Source organism: Meles meles, chromosome 13 (genome assembly GCF_922984935.1).
Source record: "Meles meles chromosome 13, mMelMel3.1 paternal haplotype, whole genome shotgun sequence".
Classification (NCBI taxonomy): Eukaryota; Metazoa; Chordata; class Mammalia; order Carnivora; family Mustelidae; genus Meles; species Meles meles.
Genome location: NC_060078.1, coordinates 73801551 through 73820574, shown reverse-complemented (window position 1 = coordinate 73820574; position 19024 = coordinate 73801551). Strand labels below are relative to the sequence as shown.

General features: G+C 37.3%; 1 protein-coding gene across 1 annotated transcript in view; it reads right to left on the bottom strand.

Moving 5' to 3' along the window:
* Nucleotides 1-19024, bottom strand: part of LOC123955409 (pancreatic lipase) — a 46364-nt gene that overhangs the window by 4953 nt on the left and 22387 nt on the right. The window contains exons 2-9 of the mRNA XM_046027429.1: nucleotides 13093-13138; nucleotides 11524-11678; nucleotides 6801-6923; nucleotides 4491-4625; nucleotides 3629-3740; nucleotides 2311-2430; nucleotides 2079-2198; nucleotides 1434-1552 (exon numbers count right to left, since the gene is read on the bottom strand). Coding sequence (XP_045883385.1) covers nucleotides 1434-1552; nucleotides 2079-2198; nucleotides 2311-2430; nucleotides 3629-3740; nucleotides 4491-4625; nucleotides 6801-6923; nucleotides 11524-11678; nucleotides 13093-13138 — 930 coding nt within the window. The remainder of the gene's footprint in view (nucleotides 1-1433; nucleotides 1553-2078; nucleotides 2199-2310; nucleotides 2431-3628; nucleotides 3741-4490; nucleotides 4626-6800; nucleotides 6924-11523; nucleotides 11679-13092; nucleotides 13139-19024) is intronic.

The following is a 19024-nucleotide window of genomic DNA, read 5'->3' as shown; positions in this document are numbered from 1 at the left end:
CTGCCCTACACACATACTGGCCACCAGCACCATAACCACTGCCCAATACCAGCTTGGAGAGAAGATGATGAAAGGGTCCAAAGGCTGAGAAATAGGCAAAACTGAGAGTTTTTCCATATAAAAGTGTCTGAGCATCACCTAAAAAGACTGTTTATATTACTGAACTCAGACTAAATTTTAACTAAATAAAACCTAAAGCTTCTTTGCTTATTTTCCCCATTATCTAGAGACTGGGGATTTGGGAACATGATAAAAATAAATTTAAACCAAAGAAAGGGGATGGTGATCTTGTTTGTGCACAGCTGTACAATGCATCCTCCCAACACACACATATAGCCAACAGGTGCTGAGTGCCAATTATTATATTTTAGAGTCTGAGCTAAGGAACTAAAACATATCTCATTAAATGCTCACACAAAACCAATGGAGTCTACCGTTATTATTTACATTTAGAAATGAAAAAACTGCCTTAGAGAGAGGTTAAATATTTTGTCCATCAGCCAATTAATGGTGAAACCAGGTTTCAGGTCCTTTCTCTTTGGCACTAAGTTATACATCTTGATAATTATGACTTCACCTGGTGTGTTATTTAAAATTTTCTTTATTAAATGACATAGGTTGTATATTTTTATTGTGAAAAATTATAGTGAAAGTAAGAACAATAAAAACTAACAGGGAATAGATACATCATTTTCAAAATCACATTTAAGGATCCTAATCCAGATACCTAGCGAATACCAAACAAGATGAAAACTCAAAAGCAAGCAAGCAAACAAACAAAAACTTGGCAATTATGAGATTGCACAGAAATATCCACAAGCACATAATGATATAATTTTATAAGGTCAGCATTTAAGACAAGTTTTCCATATTTATCAGCATCCTGTAGCCATAGCTCAGATGTCCATAGAGTTTTTTTTTAAATTATAATTATTTCTAAAACAAGTTTGAACTTTTGCCTGATACCCACTGAAGGGATAGAGAACAAGGTAGATACGGAACATCTCAGTACCCAAGCCCATTTTTCTAAAGTTCTCAATGTCTCATCGCTATTATGATAAATACATATGTCAACTATATTTCATTAAAAATAAAGATATATTGGGGTGCCTGGGTGGCTCAGTGGGCTAAACCTCTGCCTTTGGCTCAGGTCATGATCTCAGGGTCCTGGGACCAAGCCCCACATGGGGCTCTCTGCTCAGCAGGGAACCTGCTTTCCCCCCTCTCTCTGCCTGCCTCTCTGCCTACTTGTGATCTATCTCTCTGCCAAATAAATAAGTAAAAAATTTTAAAAACACATATATATAATTAAAAGTATAATGTGGCAATCATATAGTGGCATTCACTGAAAGCATGTCACATACAGTGAACTACACCCATCATGAGAAGTGATGGTCACAAAATTCTTTAGGTACAAGGCGGTTTCTACTTACTGCAGTGAAAACGCTGTAAGAGGCACAAGGGAATCCAGCAAAGCCATCAGGGTTGAGGATGCTATCAGAGTAATATTTGTAGCTTCTTAAGTGATTACAGGCCACAAAGTCACGAGTTCCTTTGAAATCAGACAGTACACATTAATAACAGATTTTATTTTTCCAAGTTAATGTCACAATTAGAACATGGTGGTTGAATAGAATTTTCTAATTCGTGGGAGCTCATAGTGGTCACGGAACAAAATCATCTATGAAGTGTATTTATGATTTGTGATGTAATTAGAAATTAAATGCCATTTAAGATTTTAATAGTAATGCCATAACTAAATGAAATGGAAAAATAACTTCAGAACGAAGAAATTCGTCATTGGAAAAAGGAAGAAATTCGTTCATATAGATAGAAGGACAACTTACTAAAGCATTCCCTGAATTAGGAAATTCTGAATCAGGAATTTGACTACAAATATATTTTCTTTCTACAGTCTCCTCCTGCCTACTTTCCCCAGTGAAAAGCCTATATTTTGGATTAAAAGTCCTTTGTTGTAGAAAATATGAGACCTGTACCGAAATATTTAGCAAGTTTAGTAAAAAGTGAAACACTAATTTTGCCCTAAGAAAATCTCTTCATGCACATAATGGTTTTACCTTCCCAGATCCCATCTATGTCAACAATCTGAGAGAGAATGTTCTTCTGACATCCGGGCATTTCTTTCCCTCCATTTGGAAAGAAATCCAGGTGGCCTACAGTTTGACTCATTCCAAAACCTAAGGAATATTAAAATATTAGAAACTTGATATTGATGTATAGACTCAAAACACTTTAGAACACTCTAATATAAGGACTCAAAAACACTTGCAAATGACTTGAAGGACTCACCCATGTTGGGGATTATAGGGGCACTATCTGTGTGAATTACATCCACAAACTGGGCGTCACTGGGGTCTAATCGGACTAATTCAGGCGTGCCCTCAAAGCAAGGTTCAGCTGGGTCCAACCCTAAGGTAAACAGAAATGTGTCATGTTAATATCAGTGTACACCCACATTGAACTTTCTTCATTAATTACCCACTCAAGTGCAAGCACTGGCGGGAGCCATGACTTAGGCCTGGAATGAGATAAGCTAGTTCTTCCTGACCTTATCATTTTCTTACACTTCTGTGTCTAATTTTCTATTTGCATTATAGTGAATTTTCCTCAAACCATGGGATTTGGCTCTACTTATAGATGCTTAGTTCCTGGGACAATCCCAGCTACTAACAGCAATTACAAGGAAAGAGACAGATTCTGGGAGACTCCTAAAAGCTGGTCAGAATAAAAGAGTCCCCATTCTATTGCAAAATCCTGTGAGGGCAAGACTTTGGTATTCATGGTCACCAAGACCACAGCTTCGCAGAGGGCCTGGTTGAGCAGGCTCTTGTAAACATTTACGGATTATGAGAAAGAATGTTGTCTTTGGCAAACTAATGATAGACATCTAGATGCCCTCACCAATCCAAATGTGACCAGTTTATCCAAAGTATCAAAAAGAGTTGGAAGGTCAGAGACAGAGTGGGATGATGGAAGAGGAAAGTGGGTGCTCCCTGAAGTGGTCCCCTCACAGATCCAGGATAGCAAAGTCTTTTCTATGAAATGGCAAGGTTGTTTTAGGGCCTGGGTATATATCATGTGATCCCACTGGCCAAGCGCAACCAGTCTGAGATTTGTGAAATACTATTTTTTATCTAACGAGAGCATACAGAATTGGTTAGCCCGGCCTGATCACCTGTCCCCTGACACTCTTGGCTTGTGTTCAGTGAAGACTGGGATAATTATCAATTGCTACTGAAACAGAATGTAATTAATGATGCATTTTTTAGCTTCTTGGGTTTAATTCTCTTTATTATTTATTCTATTATTTATGCTATTTATTCTATTTATGAAACTTGTCCTTTGTGAATGCCTGACAATAGAAAAATAGACTTCCCGATATTCTTAATTAAAATTTTGTCATATACCATATATATATAATATATATATATATTTGTTAAATAAGGCTCTGTAACCCAAAGATCAATATCAAAAAAAATTCACAAGGCCTCAGAACAGACTGATTTCTGATCATGTGGCCCAATTCAGAAAACGCCAATTTTCCATCTGTTTGGACCTCGTATAGACTACACTGAGTCGTTTTTCAGTATTTACTGTTTTGACCAACCTGTGATTCGTCCAACAGTCCCGTTGGTCCTCCTTCCTGCCTCTCCAGCTGCGTGCGAGCCTAGGCTATGGCCAATGATGTGAACATTGGAAGGTGAGTACCCGAATGCTGACTGTTGGAAAGAAAATTTCTTCAGAATATTTCCCAATACTGCAAACTTCAAGATGGCCACAGAAGGAGATCCTTGCAAAACATGAAAACATGCCGCCCCTTCAAAGCAACTGATTTTCATGACTTTTTTTTCAGTTGTCATAGAAAATGGCAATGGTCTAATGTTTAAGCTGGTGGAATCTGGGCTCTCTTTTGTTGTTTTACTATGTAGAGGAACCCGTGCTGGGTATGAGGAATTGTTACCCAGAAGTGGTGAAGCAAATATATGGGTTAGCAAATAATAAAGCAATTATTTAAGGAGATTCCTGTTTAACACTTTTTTAAGGTTTTAGTTACCAAAGCAGATTAATTTGGTGTCACTGTGCTCTGTTAAAAAAATTAAAAGCATAACCAAAACCAAGGTAGTTTCATCTTGCAGTTGACATGATCACACCTACTTGGTTTAATACACGGTAAAATGAAAGAAATACTGATGGAATTCAGTAGTAGCAACCTACCCAATTGCTTGAGTAACATCACTTTAAAAAAAAAACTAGTTTTTTAAATTTTATTTTAAGAGGCATATTGATGAAGCCCAAATCTAGATTGATTGATTGATTTTCCATTTTTCTTTTCAACCACAGGGAAAGTCAAATCTCAGTAGAGGAATGTCTTTAGTAATTATCATGCCTACCGCAATTTTTTTCTTTATTTTTACAGAGAATCTGGAGAGCAATGTGCATGGACTTTTATACAACCTAGAGGGAGTTACCTGAAGAACTTCAACAAAATAAGCCACTTCTGCCCCCACAATCCGGATGTTCTGGGTGGCCTGTGTGTAAGCAGTGCGGGAGCCACTTTTCCAGTCCACACAGATGCAGTTCACACTTTCCACTTTGAACAGGTTCTGATGGAACAGACACAATAAGTAGGTAAAGAATTCAGGATATTTATAAATTAAGAATTAACACGTTTGGGAATGAGGGTAAATTTCCTCTATGACTTATACATCATCAAGCTTATTTTTTTTTAAAGATTTTATTTATTTATTTGACAGAGAGAGATCACAAGTAGGCAGAGAGGCAGGCAGAGAGAGTGAGAGGGAAGCAGGCCCCCTGCCGAGCAGAGAGCCCGATGCGGGGCTCGATCCCAGGACCCTGAGATCATGACCTGAGCCGAAGGCAGCGGCTTAAACCACTGAGCCACCCAGGCGCCCCGATCAAGCTTATTTTTAACCCCACAACAAGGAACAAAGCTATGGATATGAAATTCCTTTTGAAGTTTAACAGTGGCTCCAAATGGAGGGTCTGGCCATAGCAGGAACTGGATTCTTGGGCTATCTACTGTAACAGATGCATAGACATTTGTTGCAGGGAGAGATGTATAAAATGGGGTACAGTGGATTGTCTCATCAGAGCATCATAAATGTCATAAGCCTACATTACCCTTACTAGAATGCATCCCAGGACGTTGTCCCTTACTAGAAGGCATCCCAGGAATGTTTTGTTCACTGCTATATCCTCAGTGCCTCAAAGAGTTCCTGGCACATAGTAGGTGTTCAATAAATATTTCCTGGATGAATGAATAAATGAAAGGCTATGTTAGGGCTCCCTTAAATAAATATACTGAATGTATATGGGTAAGCTTTTCCGTGTTGGAAAGAATAATCAGTTTTGGATGAAAATATTTTATTTTATATTACCGATGAATTACTTCACATAAAAGCATAACCCACTAGATATATACTAGAAGCTTTGTTGATGCAGGTCAATGATAGTTTCATGAATATTAGATCTGGGAGGAATTTTGTTTGTTTGGGTATGTGTATGGTTATACATATCCCCACCTTTCCCCCAAGACGTTCAGGAGGATGAAGCAATCTTAGAAATCACCTCCAATTATTTTATTTTATAGATAGAAATCTCCAAAGAGGGAAAATGATTTGCTAATGTCATGGTTGGCTAAGGATAGAGTCAGAACTAGAGTCTAAGACCTTTGATCTTCTAGGGTAATCCATTTTTTTTTGGGGGGGGTGTTTGTTTGTTTGTTTTTACCATAAAGCAACCATGTAGTTGCTTCACAGAGGGCCTGCGAAGATTGTGTACACATATCTAAAAAAATTTACATTCCCTTTGAGCTAAGAATCCCTTTGTCTTTTTCCTTCATTGTATAAAAATCGATTTCTACCCTCCCCCTAACAATCATCGGCTTAAATTATTTTAGAAGACAAATTAGGATTTTGCTGATTATTTTTAAACTTGTGAAATGAAGCCCGTTTATTTTGTCTGTCTTCAGGATCAGCAGATAGTCTCTAGAGTTGATTCAATCCAGCATTATGGCTCAAGTCATAGACAGGTCTGAAATTAAAAGTGTTTAGGAGGACCGTTTTGTCTTGTTTTTTGGACCTCAGAAGAAATGACTGCACCTGTGCTCTATGCTGGCCACTAATGCTTGTTGAATAGACGAATCAAGGATAATGTTCCTCAAGCACTGGCAGTTGCTAGGAAAAATATGTTCTATTTGATTTTCTATCTTTTAGTTCTTCATTATCATGGGGCACACGGCCAAAAGCAAATTAAAGAAAATTGGATCACTATGGTTGAAACAACAGAAGCCGAAAATGAAAACCTACACAGTTTTCCCAGATATTGCTACCATCGGAGATCAAAGAGTAGCAAGTGAAAATCAAAGGAAAACAATTAGTTTGGGCAAAGTAAGTTATCTTAGTTCCTCATATAGAAATGAAAACCTACTGAAAAAATTAAAGTTATTGAAAACACAACTAATATTGCATCAGTAGGGCAACATCTGTTGCTAAAGTTTTGAAATATCTCTGTATTAGTTATTAAATAACCACTACCTAGAGCCGCCAAATGCTTGCCAACCTTGCTGCCCTGATTGTCCCTGGCCCCCTCTACACCCTACCACCCCTTGGACCTCCCCTTGAAACCTCAGGAGAGTCAGATGATTCCCTGATGCCATGGTGGCTGGTATTTGTCCTGATTGGTTGCAACCTGTGCCTTCCCCACTGTTAATCATCATTCTGGGAACAACCTTCCCTTAATTGATTACCATGTCTCACCTTGCATAGATTGGACAACCAGTTTTCTTCTCCCTTGTCTATGAACCCATGAATAATAAAGCGGGTTTTTCTATCTGTTTTGAAGTTGGAGTCTGTGATAATTGATGGATCTGCAGAAAGTTCCTATTTGGGGAAGAAAATTGTTTAATGTTCAGTTTCTTATATGTCCAATAGAACCATTTGTACATGGAGGAAGACAGCAGGTAGGAGAACACCATCAAGACTTGAGATCCTTGTGAATAAGGATTTTCCTATTACAGGCAGGCTATTTGCAATCATCAAGTTCCAGACATCATAACATTTTTGCAGTTGTTCTACTCAGAATAAATGTCTGCTATAATATTGATGTAGCAGTCTTGTTTCCAAACAACAGAAGGCTTTGTGTGTGTGTATGTGTGTGTACAATTTTATACACACATACACACACATATATAATGCTGGGAGATTATATAATATTGGGAGAGTTTATATATATATATGTATACATATATTATATATAACTATATTCAGAGTATTTATTACATGGCGACATAGAGGTAGGATAAAAATGATATCACGTTCCAGTCAAGACAAAAGATGGCTGAATGGATTAAAAAAACAAGACCGATCTATAAGCTGTCTATTGAATCATTTTAGATCATTTCAGATCTAAAGATACATGTAGACTGAAAATGAAGGGATGAAAAAAGATATTCTAAGTAAATGGAAGCAAAAAGAAAGCTGGAGTAGCAATACTTGTATCAGACGAAATAAACTTTAAAACAAAAGCTATAATAAGAAACGAAGAAGGAATTTATGTAAAGATAAAGGGATTTGTCCAATAAGAAGATATAACACTTGTAAAAATTTCTCACTCAACATAGAAACACCTAATTATATAAAGCAAATATTAATGGATGCAAAGGGAGAAATTGATAGCTAATACAATAATAGCAGGGGGGATTTAACACTGTGTTTACATCAATGTATAGATATCCCAACAGAAAATCAATAAGGAAAAAGTGATTTTAAGTGACACCTTAGAACAGATGGGCTAACATATATTCACAGAACATTCTATCCCCAAACAGCAGAATACACATTCTTCTCAAGTGCATGTGGACATTCTCCAGAATAAGTCAAATGTTAGGCCACAAAACAAGCTTTAATAGATTTAAGAAGATTAAAATCATATCAAACATATTTTATGACAACACTGGTATGAAACTAGAAATCAACTATAAGAAGAAAAGTGGAAAAAAATACAAACAGGTAGAGACTAAACTACATGCTATTAAACAACCCATGGGTCAAGGAAGAAATCGAAAACCTAGTTAAATCAATATCTAAATAAATAAATAATTTGAGATTGATATTTGAGATAAACAAAAATGTAAATGCAATGTTCAAAAATCTATGGGACACAGCAAAAGCAGTTCTAAGAAGGAAGTTTACAGTGATACAGGCCCACATCAAGAAATAAGAAAAGGCTCAAATAAACAATCTAACCTCATACCTAAAGGAACTAAAAAAAGAAGAACAAATAAAACCCAAAATTAATAGAAGGAAGGAAATAATAAATATCAGAGTGGAAATAAATGCAATAGAGACTAAAAACTATAGAAAAGATCAATATAACTAAGAACTATTTCTCTGAAATGTAAACAAAATTGATGAACCTTTAGCCAGACTCATTTAGAAAAAAAAAAACAGAGAGGGTCAATAAATAAAATGAAAAATGAAAAAGAAGTTACAGCTTATACCACAGAAATGCAAAGGATCATAGGAGACTACTACTAACTGTGATATGCCAACAAGTTGGAGGACCTAGAAAAAAATGGACAAAGTCCTAGAAATAGATGATCTTTCAAGACTAAATCAGAAAGAAATATAAAATCTGAACAGACCAATTACTAGTAAGGAGATCAAATCAGTAACTATACTCTCAGCAAACAAAAGTCCAGAACTAGACAGAGTCACAGGTGAATTAAACCAAACATTTAAAGAAAACTTAAAACCTATATTTCTCAAACAATTCCAAAATACTGAAGAGGAAAGAATGTTTCTAAACTCATTCTACAGGGTTAGCGTTAATCTAATACCAAAACCAGACAAACACTATAAAACAAACAAACAAACAAACTCAGACCAATATTCCTGATAAACATAGATGTAAAAATCTTCAACAAAATAGCAGCAAACTGAATTTAACAATACATTAAAAGGATCATTTATCACGATCAGGTGGGATTTATTTCAGTGATGCAAGGTTGGCTCAATATCCACATATCAACCAATGTGATACAGCACATTAACAAAACAAAGAATAAAAATCATACGATCATCTCAATGGATACAGAAAAAGCATTTGACAAAATTCAACATTCATTTATGATAAAACCTCAATAAATTGGGCATAGAGGATATATAACTCAAATAATAAAAGACATATATGACAAACCCACAGTTAACAGCATACTCAATGTGAAAGCTGAAGGCTTTTGTTTTTCTAAAATCAGGAACAGAATAAGGATGCCCACTCTTGCCACTTTTATTCAGCATAATATTGTAAATCCTAGCCTCAGCAATTGGGCAAGAAAAAGAAATAAAATCATCCAAACTGGAAAAGAAGAAGTAAAGCTGTCAGGATTTGCAGATGACAGGATACTATATATCAAAAACCCTAAAGCCTCCACCAAGAAACTATTAGAACTAAAAAATGAATTCAATAAGTTTCAGGATACAAAATCAATATACAGAAATTTGTTGCATTTCTATACATAATAATGAACTATCAGAAAGAGACATCAAGAGAACAATCTCATTCATAATTGCATCAAAAAAATAAAATACCTAGGAATAAATTTAACCAAGGAAGTGAAAGACCTATCTTCTGGAAACTATGACACTGATGAAAGAAATTGAAGGCAACACAAATAAATGAAAAGATTACCTTGCTCATTGACTAGAAGAATTAATATTAAAATGTTCATGCTACCCAAAGCAGTTCAATGCCACACAAATTCAATGCAATCCCTATAAAAACATTAATGACACTTTTCATAGAACTAGAACAATAATCCTAAAATTTATATGGAACCACCAAAGATCCCGAGTAGCCAAAACAATCTTGAAAAAGAAGAACGAAACTCTCAATTTTAAACAATACTACAAAGCTATAGTAATCAAAACAATAAAGCACAGGTACAAATACAGAAACATAGATCAATGGAACAAAATAGCCCAGAAATAACCCCACACTTATGTGGTTAACTAGTGTACAACAAGGGAGGCAAGAATATACGTGGGGCAAAGATAGGCTCTTCAATAAATGGTGTTAGACAGACACAAACTAAAGAATGAAACTGGAACCCACTCTTGCACCATATAAAAAAATAAACTCAAAACAGAGTAAAGACAAAATGTAAGACCTGAAACCATAGAATTCCTAGAAGAAAACATAGGCTGTAATTTCTTTGACATTGGCCTTAGCAATATTTTTTGCTTAGCAATATTTTTAGACAAGAACAACAAAAGCAAAGGTAAACAAATGGGACTACATAAAACAAAAAAGCCTTTGTACAGCGAAAGAAACCATCAACAAAAATGAAAGACAATCTACTGAATGGCAGAAGGTATTTGCCAATGGTATATTTATTAAGGGGTTAACACCCAAGTTATATAAAGAACACATACAACTCAATATCAGAAAAAAATAGTTGAATAAAATAATGGGTGGAGAATCTAGATAGACGTTTTTTCCAAAAAGACATACAGAAGTCAAAAGGCACATGAAAAGACGCTCAACATCACTCATCACCAGGGAAATGCAAATCACTAGGTTTATATCTGAAAAAAAAAAATATGAAAACACTAATTTGAATAGAAATTTGCATCCCTATGTTCACTGCAGTATTATTTACAATAACTAAGATAGGCAGGCAACCTAAATGTTCACTGATAGATGAATGAATAAAGAAGATATATAATATATATATAATATAATATATCATATATAATACATATATCTCTATATATAGATATATAGCAATATTACTCAACCATAAAAAAGAATGAAATCTTGCCATTCATGACAATGCATATGGACTTAGAGAGTATTACGCTAAGTGAAATCAGTTAGATAGGACAAGTACCATATGATTTAGTTATATATGAATCTAAAAAAAAAACGAAACAAGTGAATAAACAAAACAAAACAAGACTTACAGATACAGAGAGTAAATTGAAATTGTAGCCAGTGGGGATGCAGGTGGGAGGATGGATGAACTAGGTGAAGGGGATTAAGAGGTGCAGGCCTTCCAGTTATAAAATGAGTAAGACAAGAGGATGTAATGTACAGCATAGAGAATATAGCCAAAAAATATTGTAACAACTTTGTACGGTGACATGGTAACTAGACTTATTATGGTGATCATTTCATAATGGCTTTATATAACGAATCACTACATTGTACACCTGAAACTAATACCATATTGCATATCAATCATTCTTGAATAGAAAATAAAGCGAATCTAAATTAAAACAAAAAAAGAATAATCAAGTTAACCCATTAATCAAGTTAATGGAAATTTATAAAGTTATGTAAGATAATACTTAACCTCACTGCTCCAAAAAGTCTACAAAGATGCAAATTAATTTGTTCTCTTTGGAAAACTTAAAAATTCAGTATTCTTATTACATAAAATGGATAGGACTTAGTTCTGAAAACAGTAAGTTCTCTTACTTGAAAGTTATTCGAGTTCTCATTAGTATATAGGAGGAAGCGAGTATTGACATCTTTTGGAGCCCAAGGCAGTATTTTGAGGGGTCTTTCCACAATTCCTGCCCATGGGGCGTCATCACTAAAGCAGCCAAGTCTTGGGAAGCAGACTTCTTTCCCTGTAATCACCCAGAAGCATTTCAAGGATGTTAGTTTAATCAGAATTCTCTTTTTTTATGGTCTCTCTGCCAAAATATGAGTTAAATTACGTTTTGTGGGCTCTTTGCTTCCTCTGCATCCCCAGACATCTTCCTATCAATGTAGTCACAAAACAGCTTCAGCATCCCAGCTAAAGACAGGCTTCTGTCCCTCGTTTCTACAATGTACAACCACCCAACTCTCCTCGCGTCTCTGTCCAGTCCTGTGCCGGGACCCAGTTTCGCTTCTCAATGCGGATGTCTTCCTTGGGCCACCAGTGCCCAAGAAAAGAGCAACCTTGTGTCTCCAAGCCTTTATAGAGAGGGGTGAGGTTTTCAGTTTTTTGTTTGTTTGTTTTTGTTTTTTTAGATAGAGAGAGAGAGAGAGAGAGAGATTGAGAGAGATCACAAGTAGGCAGAGAGGCAGGCAGAAAGAGAGAGAGGGAAGCAGGCTCCCTGCTGAGCAGAGAGCCTGATGCGGGGCTCCATGCGGGGCTTGATCCCAGAGCCCTCGGATCATGACCTGAGCTGAAGGCAGAGGCTTAACCCACTGGGCCACCCAGGCATCCCAAGGTTTTCAGTTCTTTACAGCCATCTTCTGGTGTTGGGCTTTGGGTAGAAAGCTTAAGTTTCATGCAAATGCCAAACCTTTATATCTCTACCTCACTGAGAATTTAGGTCTCTGACCTACGTTTGAGGAGCCTTCTGGATTCCCATGATGAAGAAGTGGCTCGTGAAAGATCAAACAGAAAATCTATGGTTTGACACAACTCTATGCTTGGATGTTAACTCATAAAAGAACAATACAAAGGAAGGGATGTCCAGGAGGATAAAGTCTAGATTAATACTAGGGGTAGGAGCAGTAGCCGTTGTGGGGGCAACATTCTCAAAATGTCACTACATGCCAAGGGCCAGGTAAGACAATTTACAGGACTTATATAAGTCTCACAATTATCCTGTGTTAGCATAGGTATTATACGCCCATTTCACAGATGAGGATAGTGAAGCACAGAGAGGGTAAGAATTTTGCTCAGGTCAATACACCTGTGGCTGGTAGAAATGGCTCAGCTTCCACCCTTGATTCCAAGCCAGGGTTGCTAGATTAGCAAATGAAAATACAAGTCACATGTGAGTTTCAGATACACAATGAATACATTTTAGTAGAACTTTGTGTCACATAGTCATTGATTATCTGAAATATTTATCTGATAAATAAATAAATTTACCTATCTTAGATTTTATCTAGCAACCCTACTCCAAGAGCTTGTACTCTTAATCATGTATCTTTTTTGTTCTACTCCTTATGCCATAGTGGCTTGAGTTCAGGCATCATAAATTTTCTGGAAAGTGCGAAGCAGGAAATCATTTACAGCACTACATAAATATCTTTTCTTACCTACTACTGCTCCCAGCAGCAGTGACAGCGTCCAGATTAGCAGCATCTAAATAAAGTAAAGAAATATGATTGAGTGTGGCTAAATAAGTTTTTAAAACATTAGCATAATTCAAGTTCAGTTAGAGTTCTGGGGAAAAATTGGTAAATTCTAATAAATGAGGCTTGGGAAGCATGTTCCTGACTCACCGTGGCAGTTCCGTCAGGTTCCACACACAACCAGATAGTGCCTTGCAGGTCCTTTTATAAGCAAACCTTATCTGTTTGAGAAGTTCCATGGAAAAGTGGCATGAAAAGAGAGGACGTTCCAAGTGTGCATTTATAATTTTAATCATAAATAAACCAAGATTGATAGAGTAGGTCAAGTTTCCTTGTGGGAAGTTGAGAAAAGGGTTCATACAGACTGTTCTCTTCCAACGAGATTACATAATGCTCAGAATCACCATAATTTCATTATAGTGAACGATTCTAGTCTGCCTCTCCCCTCCCCCTTTTTAAAATTTACGTTTACAATTCTCTGTGCTGCTGTGTGGATATGTGTGAAACTAAATTGTTTTCACAGATTTGATAACAGCAGTCTTGAAAACAAATACTACAAGCTTACCAGCTTCAGCAGTTTTCACATAACCTTGCCTTACCCTCAAAAGCATGAAATTAGAAGGCATTCTTCAAGAGGGCTCATTCCTTTTAGGAAAGTTGTTGTTATTTTAGTTTGATAGCCTACAAAACTAGCTTATTTCTCAATAATAACATGGAGAAAAGAATAAATGAACTGACAAAAGGAGTTGGGGGTCCTTCCAAGAGCAAAGAGGTGGAAATGGTGAGCTCACCATCAAATAAGATTAAGAATAGGAGAGAAAAATAAAATTCGACCTGGAAAAAAATGGTCTGGGGAAAATACTCTGAAAGAGAAGCATTTGATAGAGGAGAACTGAAATGCTTTCAGTCGGTGATAGATTGCTTAAAATAAAATTTTAAAATACCGTAATGGGATACCATAATTTTAAGGGATTGGAGACATTCAGCTTGATACTGTCACAGATAGAAGTTGAATCCTATGAAATTGCCATATTTGCAGGTCAAAAATGGTCAAGGAATGATTCAGTTCCCTGACAAAGTTTATAGGTACAGAAAAAAAGCAATGAAATTATTTGTGTATAAGGAAAGTTCAAAAAAGTTGGGCAAGGACAGGACAGAAAAATCAGAACAGAAGACACCAGGAAGGGATTCCATGGATGGGAGTCAAGCCAATCCCCACGGAGTCCTTCTTGTCTCAGCATTTGATCTCTTCCTTAGGGACTCTTGTCCAACCCTGATTAAGCTGGTTTCCCTCTCCCCTCGGAGCACACCTCTTTTGAACTTTCTTCATTGACACCCATCACGATCAGTTGTGGGCCACAGACTTTGAGAAGGGTGGAATTCTCTGGGCCTTGTTGTCCCTCCTTAGCGTGGAGCCCACCTGGTACATCGCAGGCCCTTATACTTGACCTTAGCCAAAAGGCTGAGAAGCCATCATAGCAGGCCGTTAACACATGTCTGTGGGATGAATGAACAAGTGAGGAAACGGATATGAAAAGCAATTTAGTTTGCATAATTGCTCCAAAACAATTATCCACACAGTCTCTTAATAAATTATAATTTTCTTTTTTTTTTCTTCAAGATTTTATTTATTTATTTGACAGAGAGAGAGAGAAAGAGAGAGCACAAGCAGGGAGAGTGGCAGACAGAGGGAGAGGGAGAAGCAGACTCCCTGCTGAGCAGGAGCCCCACATGGGACTCGATCCCAGGACCCCAGGATCCCAACCTAAGCCGAAGGCAGAAATTCAACAACTGAACCACTCATGCGCCCCTATAATTTTCTGAACCTGTTTTACTCAGACAAGTAAGCAAACAAACGGGGGAAAAAAAAAAAAAGAGTGAGCCAAACTCTGGATTTCACTCTGAAGTAAACTACATTCTTGGTGAATTACCAAATTCACACCAAATTTCCAGGTGGGAAATTTTAGACAGTACAAAATGTAATCCATAATTTGGGTCATCTTTATTCAATATAGGCTATAGATTTAGGAATAACAGTCACCAAATTCTGAAAGTGAGACTAGATAGAGTTCATAGGGGAATGATTTTTATAAACTGAAATAGATTGAAGTTTTAGAATGTTTGAGAAAGATTTAATTTCCCAAAGTGTTATACAAGTTAAGAAGGGAATTGTATATAATCAGCAGCCTATCATGCCAGCTCTTCCCTTAAATTCAATCTGGCTCAACTCTTGAACTGGGTTGTAAAATTTTATGAGCCATATTGCTTCCTTGAGAGCACGCACATGTGATCTAGAAACGTCTGGAGTATGTGGCAGAAATTGCTGGCCTCCTCCTACAAAGGACAGCATTAGGCTCTATTACCCTATCTCCTTTGCAGGAAGATGGGCCACAGAATCAACTTCTGGACAATGAGACGCAAGTGCACAGATGTGCCCCAGTTTCAGTCCTATTCACATAAACCCATACGGGATCCTCCATGTGCTTTTACCTTGAAGTACACAAAGACAATGAACTTGAAGGCCAAGTGTGGAAGCTGGTGAGCCACAGGATGGAAGGAGTTTGATTTTCCTGCTTAGAGGAAAGCCACCCATTAACCACAAACATCCATTTTGAAATCTACACGAGCAAGAAATAAGTTCCCATTGTTTTAAGCCACTGATATTTCAGAGTTATAACAACTAGCATTAACTTAACCAATAGAGATTATTTTGTTGTACAATGATTTCTCCTACTTTCAAGAACGTTCAGGTAGCAAACATTGAATCCTTGGCTGTACCTTTTACCATGAGATTTGGAAGGTATACATGCATAATTAACACTTTGACAGATTATTTTTTCTAGTTTTTTTATTTAAAAAACCCCTTTCCTGCTAGTTCTTAATTTATAAAAAGTAATTACTAATGTCTTCACTCTGTTTTTGTAGAATTTTAATTGCAATGGACATTTTTCAATTTAGTCTTTGATGGTGATCGTTGTTTTACAAGCAACCCGAAGCCACATAATATCCCAAGGTTTTGTGAAAATTCACCCAATGTTGCCTGGGTTCTGAGATACAACTTAAGTGTAGTTAGAGTTATAGTGTGCAAGTCCTGCAGGGTGGGTGGGTTGGAACTATTCCCCAAGTTCTGCTTTCCATCGGCTTTTCTTACTCCTTATGTCTCAGGGTTGCGGGCTATGAGGTGGGCCCTTTAAAGGATGCTAGAGATTTGGCATTCCTTCCCCAGGTAGCCCATGCCATTGAAAGAAGACTCTCAGAAAAATAATCTCATGTCTCCTGAATTCAACAGCACATTGCCTAACATTGACTCAACTTTGACTCTAAAACCTTGGACATTTAAAAATAAAAATGTCCAACTTGGAAGTTTCTAATCCAGGAGCAATGTTTGCTGAGGAACTAAATATTGACATACGCTTTGGTTCTGAGTCTGAAAACCTTGTGATAGCCAACTCAACGGAGGGAAAGAAAAGCTCTGGGACATCTGTGTGGCCAGATAGCCCGCATGTTAGCTGAACGGGGTCTCATTTACTTAACCTTCGGAGAACCTGTCCTATCCTTCCTTATCCAGTTCAGCCTACTGCCAGGGCCATCAAGGGAGAGAGAACGTGCTCACCAGAGGAGGCCAGACTGCTCTGAGCAGAAGAATGTCTCAAACCACCCAGAGCAAGCGTCTTGCCAAGTGCGAAGACCCAAGGGAGTGACGTTATAGTCAACCCTCCATTTTGCATGACGATAGTTTACTTTGTGGCATAGAATAGCAAGCAAACCTACAATTTTATAGCATTAGTTATTTAGCTTTGCATACTTTTAAAGTTTTTTCCTTTAATATCCCACAGAACCTGTGGATGCTTTAGCTATTTTCCTTGTGAAAGTAGTGAGACTCAAGAGAGTTTAAGCAAAGGGTCACACGGTTGGTAATCAGCAGATCTAAGTCTGGAGGGACAGATTCTGTCTACCAGCTCCAAATTACTTGTTTGTGTGAAGCCACAGAAGGCCAAATTCTCCCAGGCTGTGTTAGTCTAGAGTCGATCCAAAAAAATGTTCAGGAATGGATACAGCAGGAGGTGTTAATATGTATGTATGTGTGTGTGTGTGTGTGTGTGTGTGTGTGTGTGTACACATACAGTGTGCAAGACTGGTTATCTGCATTCCAAAACAAAGTCACTCACATATATTTTGGAAAACCTATTTTATTTGTACTTTGCATCCATACTACTAATGCAGCAAGTGGTGACTTTATCAAATAGAAATACAACTTCTGTAACATTGCATATGATAATCAATTCTTTCATGGGTCATCGCAGCAGTCTTCTCATTGTTTTCTTTGCCCTCAGACTGTCCCGTCTTCTGTCTCTCTTCTACCCCCTGCTTGATAGTCAAGTTTCAAATGCAGACTGGCCATGCTACTGTTCTTCTTAAAACCCCATTTCCCTGCTCTGTGCTTTCAAGTCAGTGTTGCCCTGTAGGAATATATTGTAAGCTACATTAAAAGGAAAGAAAGAAAGAAAGAAAGAAAGAAAGAAAGAAAGAAAGAAAGAAAGAAAGAAAGAAATTTTAATAATTTATTTAACTAAAATCCCCCCAATACTATCATTTCAACATGTGGTAGTAGCCATACTTCAAGTGACCAGTGGTCACATGTGGCTAGTACCTATCATATTGGATAACACAATTCTGGATCATATTTACTCTTAACCTCACAAAATAATACTTTAAAGATCTGGTTAGCTTCTCTGAGGTTTATAACCTTATTGCAAACACATTTGGCCCATTTTCCAGCTACTCTAAACTCCTTTTACGATATAAAATCTCAAGAACTTTGAATGCAATCCAATTACAGGGTACTTAGAATAGCATGATTTTCCAGATGTCATCGAACAGGAAGAGAGCAAATAGAAATGCAAAATTCAGCAGACCCAGAGATCATCGCTTAGATACTGGGAGCTGTGATGAAAGGGGGGAAAGAGAACAAGGGAAAGAAAAAAAATTGTACCAAAAAACCCCCCAAAACAAAAAACCCTTTTTGTTCTATGCCTAAGGTGTTTTGGCAATGAAACTAACTATTGGAAATGATTTGAGGATCCTCACAGAGAGGCAGGCAAAACCCGAGACAATTACACATGTATATTTCATAACCAACCTTGTAAGACAAGTAACAAAGTCCATTTCAAAAATGATAAGCTGAGGGACTTCTACATTCTAGCTATGATGGAGCAACTGGCATCAGAGCTGCCTTTTTATCATAAATAATTGAAAGAATAGACAAAACCTATGAAGCAATGATTTTCACAGACTGGGCAATAAATCATAAAAGATGGCAATAAGCGAAAAAAGAAAAACAAATGAGGTGAGACCTTTAGTCCCTCCAGATACATGGCCAGAGGCATTTCCTGGACCCGAGCAAAGGGAGGGAGATCCAAGCAGAGCAAGGAAGACTCATCGAGCTGTAGAACTAGAGATCAGTGTTCAGGGAGGCTAAAGCAGTTAGAATTTACAGAGCAGAGTACTGGAGAGGAGGAAGCTACAAGGGGAAGTGTCTCAGAAATTGGCGTGGGGTCCACCTGAGTCTTAGGATGAATGCTAAACTGTGAATGTAAGGACTGAAATTCCAAGAGGCTGATCAAACAACTACTGGGGAACAACCAGCCTTTGGGAGAATTCATCATCCCAACAACTCCTGGAGTTCACGTACAATTGGAGACACTCAGCCCAGGGGAGTAAGAGATTTCATTGAACATTCGAGACATTCAGCAGATACCCCCCCCAAAGGCCATGCCTTAGGAGAAGAGCTAATCTAGCCCAAGAATAAAAGCTAATCCCAACCTAGTTTAACAAAACGTAAGAACAAACTCGAAAAAGATCAAACTGACCTGCAAGTAAGTTAACTACCTGCTCC